At 43.5% G+C, this 12,162-nt stretch overlaps 1 protein-coding gene across 1 annotated transcript in view; it reads right to left on the bottom strand.

Moving 5' to 3' along the window:
- The window catches only part of xkr9 (XK related 9), a 57,487-nt gene extending 45,874 nt beyond the window's left edge, over positions 1-11,613 (bottom strand). Inside the window, exon 1 of the mRNA XM_085993146.1 lies at positions 10,525-11,613. Within this exon, the coding sequence (XP_085849272.1) occupies positions 10,525-10,847 (323 nt within the window). The 5' untranslated portion in view covers positions 10,848-11,613. The remainder of the gene's footprint in view (positions 1-10,524) is intronic.
- Positions 11,614-12,162: the final 549 nt, after the last annotated feature.

Below are 12,162 nucleotides of genomic sequence, written 5' to 3'. Positions count from 1 at the left end.
AGCTCTTTGAATAAACTTTGGTAAATATTGCAGTCCCTTGCAACAGTTGGCTCCCAATTTATATGGCTGCCTAGTTCACTCAGTGTAATGCAGCACAAATATTGAGAATTTATGTGACCAAAGAGACATCAGAAAATCATCTGAATGTTGACATGATACTCCCAGCTGTTTCAGGCGGCAGCTTCCTGCGCCCAATAAGTCTCCCACCAGAAATGTGCATGATGCGCAAAATGAGTGTTATGTCTCCAATGAGACTTTGGTATTGTGTTTTGTCTCCCCCTAGTGTTTACTATTTACCTCCTTATTGTTGATTTATGTCATGTGACATGATTAGAAAGTGAAAGTAAAACAGAACCACGAGGGAGCCATCTTGAACTCATGGCTGGGGATGTTTACAGAATCTAACGCCATCCTTCTTAGTTTCCCCCTTGGTTGGCATTGTCTGTAAGTAGCCTTTTATCAGATGTTCTTTACGTTTGATCTATGTCACCATTTTTTGATATTTGTGGCCAGATGAGTTAATATATTGCACTTTGTGGAGTTCCGTGGTAGCTAGCTATTAGTCTTTCCCCTGGCATTCATGTGTTAGACTTTTATTGTTGTATCATACTTACCTCAAATTGTAATAGAACCATTGAGTTATAGTAGTAACGTTTCATTCTACTATCCTAGATTTATTTTGTGTATTCAGATCATGATTGTACTACCAATCAGCCTTATTTGATGTTGTAATTTCTTGTTCTCTTTGTAGTTTCACCCTGTGTCATTAAACTGGATAAAATAGTAACAACGCCTCCTGTTTGGTGATAAGGGTTTAGCTGTCTGTCGAATCATAGTCGCGAGGAGGACAGATAGTGAAAAGACACCTTTCCCATGGGCGAATCTACTAAAGGTACAGATACTCAACACCAACACGATTCAATGCATCTCCAAATCCACACATTCCAGACATCAGTCACAAAAGCTGAAATGGAGGAACAGTCACCATTGAAACAAGCAGAGGAGACCAGATCTCACTGTTCTGGCTCCTCCAGGCATTCAAGTAGGTCTGTTACTGGTGCAGCAGCAGCGATGGCCAGCGCCAAGGCCGAAGCAGCCAAAGCAAAGATATCCTTTGCTCAAAAGGAAATGGACATAAAAATGGAAAAGGCACGTATTGAAGCAACATTAGCCGTATTGGATATGGAAAAAGAGGCAGCAGCAGTTCTAGCGGAGGCAGAAGTCCTTGAAGCAGCTGTTGAAGGTGAAGCAACAGGCAGCAACCTTAACCTCCATCTCCCTCACCAAGATCCAGTGCAATGCACCACAGAATACATACAAAGCCACTCCAGGTCACAAACTGTTAACTCTTCAATGCCTGACATAGAGCCTGTTCCAGAGTTAATACACGAACAGGAAGAGCCTGGCCATGCATCTTAGCGCCGTTGTGAGCTCAACAAAAACACTGTGGAAGAGGATGAACACAAGTTCCAACCAGAAGACCAAAGGCTAATCCATCATTATCGTTCACAACATCTGCAGACCTATCGCAGTCCAGCTGCTCTACCTCACTATGAACAGACCCAAGGCATGTCAGATTTCGTGAGGTTCTTCGCATGTCATGAACTCATCACCACCGGGTTGCTACAGTTCAACGACCAACCTGAAGACTACAGAGCATGGAGGTCTACTTTTCGGAACACCATAAGAGGGTTAGACCTGTCAGCAAGTGAAGAAATCAACCTACTTGCTAAATGGCTGGGTAAGGAATCCTCTGAGCACGCCAAGAGAATTCGAGCTGTGCACATTAACCTCCCGGAAAGGGGGTTGAAGATGATATGGGATCGTCTGGACAAGAGCTATGGCTCCCCGGAGGTGGTTGAGAATGCACTGTTTAAGAAGCTGGAGAACTTTCCCAAGATCCTCAATCGAGACCACCTGAAGCTCAGAGAGTTAGGTGACGTCCTAATGGAAATTGACTCAGCGAAAACTGAGGGAAGTCCGCCAGGTCTTCTGTACCTTGACACGGCACGCGGGATAAATCCCATTGTTGAAAAGTTACCATTCAACTTGCAGGAACAATGGATAACTCAGGGATCAAAGTATAAGGAAGATCACAACGTTCCCTTCCCACCTTTCTCCTTTTTTGCCAAGTTTATCTGCCAGCAGGCTAAAATAAGAAACAACCCAAGCTTCTTCTTCTCCACTCAAAGCCCTGGGCCACTGAAGACAGCACAGTCTGCTACAAGGTACAGCCAGAGAACTCCAGTGTCAGTTCATAAAACTGAAATGTCACTGTCCACCACCTCCTCCAGCGACGACGCAGATGGGAAAACGGATGACCCCGTCAAGCAATGCCCCATTCACAACAAGCCGCACCCGCTCAGGAGGTGTCAGAGCTTCAGAGAACGGACTTTGGAGGATCGCAAATCGTTCTTAAAGGAACGTGGCATCTGTTATAAATGCTGTTCCTCTTCAACTCACCTGGCACAAAACTGTAACACGGCCGTCAAATGCACAGAATGCAATAGCGAAGGCCACAACACAGCACTCCACCCAGGTCCAGCCCCCTGGGTCTCAACGGCCTCTACCGCCGCAGCAGAGCACGGCGGGGAGGAAGAGGAAGACATTCTGACACCTGAAGTAACCTCACATTGCACCAAGGTCTGTGGAGCACACATCAGCAGCAAATCCTGTTCCAAAATCTGTCTTGTGATGGTCTACCCTGAAGGACAGCAAGAGAAAGCCATAAAGATATACGCCATGCTGGATGATCAGAGTAACAGATCACTCGCCAAGTCTCAGTTCTTTGACCACTTCAACATAGAAGGAAACAGCTCCCGATATTCACTGAAAACTTGTGCCGGCCTAGTGGAGAAATCGGGAAGGAGGGCCAGTGGTTTCATAGTGAAGACCCTTGATGGAAAGACGAGTCTGCCTCTGCCCACACTAATCGAGTGTAACCAGGTGCCCAATAACAGGTCAGAGATCCCTACACCTGAAGCAGCGCTTCATCATGCTCATCTCAAACCAGTGGCTTACCAGATTCCACCGTTGGACCCACAAGCTCCCATCCTGCTTCTACTAGGCAGAGACATATTGAGAATCCACAAGGTACGTGAACAGATAAATGGTCCACACGGCTCACCTTATGCTCAGAGACTTGACCTAGGGTGGGTCATCATCGGTGATGTTTGTCTGGGAAACGCCCACAGACCTGCCAAAGTGAACACATTCCATACAAATGTGCTGGAGAATGGTCGCCCCTCACTCTTTGATCCGTGCCCCAACAGCTTTCAAGTGAAAGAAAGATATGGCATACAGGTTCCAAGCTCTCTCTCTGATGATCCTACTGAGCAACCAGAACACGGAAAGCAAGAGGATCGTCTTGGTCAGGCAATCTGCAAAAGGACGAGTGACGATGACAAGTTAGCTCCTTCCATTGAGGACAAACTCTTTATAAAGAACATGGATGAAGAGGTCTTCATGGACAGTAGCAATAGCTGGGTCGCTCCTCTACCATTCAGAACTCCAAGACGACGGCTTCCTAACAACCGAGGACAAGCACTCAATCGACTCATCTCTCTCCACCGCACGCTGGAAAGAAAGCCGGATACAATCGACCACTTCATTTCATTCATGCAGAAAGCCTTTGCCTCAGAAGACCACACCAATGACCTAAAGGACCTGGACCTTGGAGTTGACTTACCTCCTCTACAGCACAGCTTTGGGCTCAGTTGGGACCTGAATACGGATACCTTTACCTTCCAAGTTGAAGACAACGAAAAGCCCTTCACTCGTCATGATGTCCTTCCTACGGTGAATGGCCTGTTCGACCCCCTTGGTTTTGTGGCACCAGTCATCATCCAAGGAAAAGCTCTGCTTAGAGATCGCACGGCAGACACGAACGATTGGGATTCACCACTACCTCGAGAAAAGGAGGGATCTTGGCACACATGGAGAAGCTCTCTCCAAGACCTCAGAAAGCTTCAAATTCCAAGACCCTATACTCTCATCTCTCCCTCTGAAGCTCAACACAAAGAAATATGTATTTTCTGATGCTTCAAACGATGCCATAGCTGCAGTTGCTTACCTCAAGGTCACAAACCCCAATGGAGATTGTGAAGCAGGCTTCATCCTCGGCAAGGCAAGGTTAACACCATGTCCCGAACACAGCATTCCATGACTGGAGCTCTGTGCTGCCGTTCTGGCTGTAGAGATGGCAGAACTGATCACCTCTGAGATTGATCTCAAGCCTGACTCTATCCAGTTCTACACAGACAGTAAGGTGGTGCTGGGCTACATATGCAACCAGACTAGAAGGTTGTATGTGTACATCAATAACAGAGTCCAACGCATCAGAAGGTCAACACAACCTGAACAATGGCACTACGTGCCTACTCACCTGAATCCAGCCGATCACGCCACTGTAGTGTATGTGCCTTTAAGAGCCCCCTGTGTACTGTAATGCCGGTAATGGCCACTCGGGCTATATAAGCCTGTATATTGTGTTGTATCAGTTAGTTCACCTCCAGACTTTGTTCAGTAAACACCTGTGAAACTAACTCCTGCCTTCAGTGTCTCTATTAACACACGGATACAACAGCCACCAGATCTGTCACTGCAGCTTGCTTAAGGGATACCACATGGCTTATAGGACCTGAATTCCTGTGTCGTCCCCAGCAGAAAGTCACAGAAGTGTCATTCTTCTCCATACGTGGACCAGCCAAGCAGCTTCGATCTGACTGTGGTACCAACTTCATCGGAGCCTGCAAGGAGCTCGACATTCCTTCTTCTAACGATGACAACATAGTTAAGAGATACCTCGCAGGCCAAGGTTGCACCTGGATCTTCAATCCGCCACATTCCTCACATATGGGAGGTTCGTGGGAACGAATGATCGGCATCACACGTCGCATATTGGATGCAATGCTTCTGGAACATGGATCTTCCAGACTCACTCATGAAGTCCTCGCCACATTCATGGCTGAAGTGGTAGCCATCATCAATGCAAGACCACTCGTCCCTCCGTCATCAGATGCAGAGTTCCCACTCATCCTGATGCCTGCCACCCTCCTCACTCAGAAAGGAGAAGCCATTCCTACACCTCCAGGAGAGTTCGGCAGCAAGGACCTCTACAGACGTCAGTGGAAGCAGGTACAGAGTCTGGCCAACACCTTCTGGAGCCGTTGGCGACGCGAGTACCTGTCAACTCTCCAAGCACGTAGCAATGGCAGTCATCAAAGACCAATGTCCAGATGGGGAACATAGTTTTAATGAAGGACAGTCAGAACAAAAGAAGTGAATGGCCGATGGGGATCATCTCAAAGGTTTTCCCCAGCAAAGATTGTAGAGTTCGGAAGGTAGATGTCAAGATCCCAAGCGGTGATGGGACAAAGCTCTTCTACAGGCCGATCACAGAGATTGTGCTTCTTCTCTCCAAGGAAGACCAGACGGTTGCTCCCTGATAAGTTGTATTTTCTTTATTATGTGGCATCTTAGAGATACCAGACGGGGAGTGTTATGTCTCCGATGAGACTTTGGTAGTGTGTTTTGTCTCCCCCTAGTGTTTACTACTTACCTCCTTATTGTTGATTTATGTCATGTGACATGATTAGAAAGTGAAAGTAAAACAGAACCACGAGGGAGCCATCTTGAACTCATGGCTGGGGATGTTTACAGAATCTAACGCCATCCTTCTTAGTTTCCCCCTTGGTTGGCATTGTCTGTAAGTAGCCTTTTATCAGATGTTCTTTATGTTTGATCTATGTCACCATTTTTTGATATTTGTGGCCAGATGAGTTAATATATTGCACTTTGTGGAGTTCCGTGGTAGCTAGCTATTAGTCTTTCCCCTGGCATTCATGTGTTAGACTTTTATTGTTGTATCATACTTACCTCAAATTGTAATAGAACCATTGAGTTATAGTAGTAACGTTTCATTCTACTATCCTAGATTTATTTTGTGTATGCAGATCATGATTGTACTACCAATCAGCCTTATTTGATGTTGTAATTTCTTGTTCTCTTTGTAGTTTCACCCTGTGTCATTAAACTGGATAAAAAAGTAACAACGCCTCCTGTTTGGTGATGAGGGTTTAGCTGTCTGTCGAATCATAGTCGTGAGGAGGACAGAATAATGAGCAGAGGTCAGGAGAAACAAATCTGGCCCATTTTCCAAACCACATTGACCCCTTTACATTCAAAATTAGGCTGTTACTACAGAAAATATACTCTCCAGTGTATCGACTGAGGAAATAAAAGAGTTAGTGGCAGCTCATAAGATATATACTAAATAAGGCACTGCTGAAACTCTCACTTACTGTATAAAAGTAGGAGTGGTGTGGCACTGCTACCAAACTATAGATCAGTTTTTACATTAAATTAAAATTGATGTTCCTCAACATGGAATATGTTATGTTATTAGTCATGTTAAATGCTGTGAGCTAAATCTGATTGAATTTAATTTAAGAAAGAAACTTTAATTTGATAGTAATCTTTGTACCTCTTGTACTTGCTGTTTTTGAGAGATTTAATTAGATTTTTAAAAATTGATTAAAAATTAATTGTTATTATTATTGGATATGTGAGTGGGCTGCAAGAAAATGGAGGCTTTAAAATATCAGAATGAAATTTCATTTTTCTTCAGAGCTTCCAGATTTTGTTGCAACAAATTTAGGTATGCACATCCTTAAAAAGATAGGACCACACCTTAAATTTAACATTACTGTACATATATTAAATTGGTAAATTAAAGCTATGGTTGAAAATCAATACTATCATTGGATTTTCAGCTGAGCAAGGTGGTAAAAATCAACTGTGACAATAATTGCACAGATTTAGAAGTAGAAATTTAATTTATCAATCAAATTCTGAAATGTAACAGTCGCTAATTATGCATTCCTCCTAAGTTGTATACAACAATATAAGGAAATAAGGAGTCAAAGGAATGGTGATTGTGTGCAAGGGTATTGGCCTGGGGGAGTTTGCTGTGGTAGGGTGGGGTGAGGCTGTGAAGGGATCGAAGGCAAAGATAAGCATCTTAACATTCGCATGGCTGCAGCTCAGTGAAGTTTGATAACAATGACAGTAATAAGTGTGTGGGCCTCGGTGCAGGCAAGGGTTGCAATGTTTCGAATGAGTTGTAGTTTGTAGTAAAACTACAAGAAAATTTATAATGAGTACAAGAATGTGGGATATTGATGTCTTCACTAGTCTACCCAAGTCTACAAATAGCTGCTTCAATGGCCAATAGACTCTTGTTTATATTCTAATATGCCTATTTTGAAATTTGATCTTTTCGGCTGATTTACAAATAGCATGTTATAACAAGGATCAACTTATTAGTCACTACGGTTCAAGATTAGCGCACAAGTGAGTTCACCAAACTTTTATTAATGCAACTATCCCCTGCAAGTCAGTTCAGTAGCCTTTAAATGCAATCTAAAACAGCAACACGGGCACTGAGGTGCAGTCCCCAGAACTGAACACTTTCCAGATGGAGTTGACCAAGGATCTATACAACTACACCATAACTTCCTCCCCTTTGTATTCCAGTCCCCTTGTGATAAGGCCAACATTCAATTAGACTTTTCAATTACATTTTGTACCTGTCCACTAGCTTTTAGTGATCTATATACATGGACAACCAACTTTCTTTGCTCCTCCACAGTTTCTACTTTCTCACCATTAAGAAAAAATTGTCGTTCTTGCATCCAAAATTGATTACCTTACACTTCCCCACATTGAAATCCATTTGCCAGTTTTGTCTACTCATTTATCTATGACACTTTGTAACTTCCTGCTCCTATCTGCAAAACTTACTATGCCTCCCAACTTAGTTTCATCTGCAAACTTGGATATACAACTCTCTTTTTCTTCATCCAAGGCATTAATATATATGGTTAAAAGCTGATGCCCCCATACAAATCTCTGGGGAACATCACTTGTCCCTCCTCCTCCTCCTTAGGCAGTCCCTCGGAACCAAGGATGACTTGCTTCCACATTAAAAATGAGTTCTCAGGTGACTGATGAGTCCAATGCAGGACCTACAGTCCCTGTCACAGGTGGGGCAGATGGTGATTGAAGGGGCGGGTGGGTGGGGTGCTTGGGTTGACGTGCGCTCCTTGCGCTGGGCTTCCACTTGCTCCCGGCGAAGAGACTCGAGGTGTTCGGTGCCTTCCCGACCACTTTGTGCCTGCTGTACATGGTCCATGTCTCTGAGGCATACAGCAGGGCGGGCATCACTGCTGCTCTGTAGACCATGAGTTTAATGCCAGGTTTGAGGACCTGGTCTTCAAACACTCTCTTCCTCAGGCGACCGAAGGCTGCACTGGCACACTGAAGGTGGTGTTGGACTTCATTATCGATGTCTGCCCTTGTTGACAGTAGGCTCCCGAGGTATGGAAATATGTCCACGTTGTCCAAGGCCTTGTCGTGGATTTTGATAATCAGGTAATGCGGATAATCCCACATATCAGAGTATGTAATCTTTATCCTAACTCTCTGTCTCCTATCTCCCAACCAATCTCCAGCCCATGTCGCTAAATGGCCTCCAATTCCATGCGCTTTCATTTTTGCTAAAAATCCCTTGTGTGGAAGGTTATCAAATGCCTTCTGGAAGTCCATACAGACAACATCCATAGACACTCCCTTATCCACAATGTTAATGATCTCCTCAAAAAATTGAACTAGATGAGTCAGACATGATTTGCCCTTCACATATTCATGTCCACTCTCTCTCAATATGACTTTTAATATTGCTCATAAAAGCAATTGTGCAGCTTTGTGCTATAGACCAAATTCTTCTCTATTCTCCTTTTGACCTCACCTTTCCTATCCTTGTTGCCAGGTTTCTGTCTTGGCCTTTTCCTCTTCTGGCTGATCACCAGGATACTTTCACTTTTACAGAGCTTACTGATGTGAACTGTGGATAAATGTGCACTCTACCCCAGAGAAATCATCTGTCCTCCACATAACATGGGATGCAATACAAATTTAGGAAATTTAAATTTTAAAATGTTAATCTCTTTAAAAACTAAGACATGAGAAAATACTGTGTGAAGATAATATTTATTAGAAAAGTAAGAAATTGCAGCAAAGATATCAGTCAGGATGTAACTAATACAGCCCACCTTTATCAGCTGTGTATGAGTTAGATCCCACAAATATTCAATTTCCCATTTTTCATGTCTTGAATGTGCGTCATTTGTACAATAGTGTGATGTGTTACTCCTCCAATAAGCCACTGTAAATTTACTTTTCAACCAGTGCATCACAAGATCCCATCAGCAGCAATCGCATAGCGACCATAACAACTGTAAATGCTAATGAATATTCACTCAATGACATCCACATTTCAGCGACATTTACAATACAACCGTTGCATCAGTGCAACATGATTTTGCTTTGTTAAATGCTAAAAATGTATTATACATCAATACCTGATTCGAGAGCGAACCCGAGTGAGACTAGCTGGAAAAGGGAGTCTCGCTCCGCTTCTCTCTGGACTCAGGTCAGGCCCTGACTGCTGATCTGCACAACTGTTTCGCTTTGGTGTGAAGCAAAACCGCTTTGAAACAACACCACATAGCAGTGTAAATACAGCTTTAAATTTAAGAGTGTTGTAACTTCAACTTGACTGCTTCAAGTGAGGTTACTCCACTGTTTCTCAGTACAACTACATTAGAGTTTTTTCAGATTTAGCAAAAACATTTTTAAATAGATATATTTGTAATTCAGGAGAAACTTCTTTCCCCAGGATGGTAAGAATAAGGAGTCGTTGAGACTAAGGGGAAGCTAGCTAAGCACATGAGGAAGAAAGGAATAGAAGGTTATATTGATGGGGTTAGATGAAGAAGGGTGGGAGGAGGCTCTGTGTGGAACATACACACTGGCATGGACCTGTTGGGCTGAATGGCCTGTTTCTGTGCTGTAAATACTTTGTAATATATAAATATTACCACAATGCATGGTGTAAAAAGAGTAACTTGGAAAGGGGGTGGTACAGCCATAGACAGTCCACTGGAAACTGAGCTGTTTTGATGAAAACAGTGACACATTTAAAATGAACGGGGCTTAAGTATTTATATGCAACACATATTGCGACATAGCTAGAAGTTACATTTTATTCACGAGAAAAAATAACCTTCACTGGAAAGAAAAGTGGGACTGGATGGGCTAGGGAATTAGTAATTGACAAAAAGCAACTAGGCCCACACGTGAAATGAGCTGGGTCTGAAATAAAAACAGAAAGTGCTGGAAATACTCAGCAGGTCAGTCAGCATCTGTGGAGAGAGAAACAGAGTCAACGTTTCAGCCTGACCTGCTGTAGTTTCTGTTTTTATTTCAGATTTCCAGCATCGCAGTGTTCTGTTCTTGTATGAGCTGGGTCTGAGTTCGTTCCTTTCCATAATCCTGTCATTCTGGGTCATTTGCTCCAGTTGCGCGAATGCAGAATGGATGGAGGCGAACTGGAAAATCCGCATTTCTTCTGCATCTGATTTTTCTGAAATGATGCAGAATATGTAATCGGAAAGTACCTACCTTACCAGCATTGCCAACTGAAAAAAATGCAACACACAGAGATACGAGCAGCTGCTATTACAGTCTTGCTTGTGGGAAGGTTGTCTTTCTGATCTGTCCTGCTGACTTTTCTCGTCATCTTGATACCAAGACCAGCTGAAGCTCTGAAGTGTCAATGCAGAAACAAATGTCACCGTCAAAACCATAACACACCAGAGAACATGTCCTTCGATTAAAAACTTTGCAGCAACCCAAAGGTCGGTTCCAATGTCTGCTAAATACAGCACGAATCCAGCTAGGGTCAATAGAAAATCGCACTTGCTGAACTTGTCCTCGGTTGCCATGGTCAACCGTTAATCCTTCTTACTGTCAATCCATACTGTCTTCACTGAAGCCGCATAAAATCCCCAACTTCGGGAAGGTGTTTTTTGTCTTTCACTTTTCCATTAAATCAGGTGTCCGGAAACGTCACTCGAATTCATCCAATGTTAAATGCAGTTTGTTATCTGGGTGGAAACCATTACTCATCGTCTGATTTGATGGAGAAACCGGGCCAATAACGCGAATGACCGTCAGTGTTTAAGAGCGAAGTCCCTCGGAGAACAGCTGGGGGAGTGGCCGAGACTCTAAAGCTGGAGCTGCCAACTTTCGATATCCTCAACTTCCGTCAGATCATACTGAAATGTAATAAGATCACCACATCATTCGTCCCAAGGTTCTCATTCACGTGTTGATGGTCTTCTGACAAGCTTATGATGTAGTTTTGCTAACAATACAATATTGCTGTGTTAGTAATGCTAAATGTCAAAACTTTCTACCTCAATAAGCACCCTATGACCTGAAAACAAGGAAGTTAATTTTCGTTTTCATTGCCTGGGCAGTAATCCGCAGAGCGGCTGGCCCCACTCGTTATAGAACCAACCGGCCTTTTTCATGGAATCAATGGTATGAAAATCAGGCCGGTTCTTTAACAGGCGGGAGATCCACTCTGCCGGATTGTCGCCCAAAGGGCTGTGTAATTTAAGCGGTGAGTATAACTAACATTCCTACACTTGTATTGGAGGAAAACAACATAAGTACATAATCCAAGTGTTGATGACACAAAATTATGATGCATTTCTAGTGGGTCCAACGGCATGCTCCCTGAGAAAAAATAGAATTTTTATATTACAAATGATGCATTCTAATTTATTTTAATTACTATACTTCACAATTAATAGATTCTTTTTAACAAACCAACTAAATCATCAGTTTTCCAAAAGTTACCTCAATAATCACACTCCCACATCAACCCCACTGCAGACCCCAGTCCACAGAGGCACTCTATCCCTTCCAGACCAGTTTACAATGACAATGGCCCAAATTTTGTCGGTGCTCAGTGGACAGATTGGTGGCGGGTCGGGAACCCGCTGTCAAATTGCACACACTTGCCTTTCCCAATGTCGGGTCTACCAGTGCTGAGCAGACCCAACCGGCAGCAGCGGGGTACCTAATTTAAACAATTATTGGCTTGTTGACAAGCCCTTAAGAGTGAATTTAACCTTACCTTTTGATCTTAACAGCTTGCCCATGGCTTCCACACTGCTCCTGGACCCCATCTGTTAATCTGAGGCAGAAGTTGAGTGGCCATTGAATCAGCTGATGAGTGACAGCTTGAAA

This window comes from Somniosus microcephalus, chromosome 7 (assembly GCF_052327205.1).
Source record: "Somniosus microcephalus isolate GS21.2 chromosome 7, FLI_Smic_1.0, whole genome shotgun sequence".
Lineage (NCBI taxonomy): Eukaryota > Metazoa > Chordata > Chondrichthyes > Squaliformes > Somniosidae > Somniosus > Somniosus microcephalus.
This window is presented reverse-complemented; position numbering and strand designations above follow the sequence as displayed.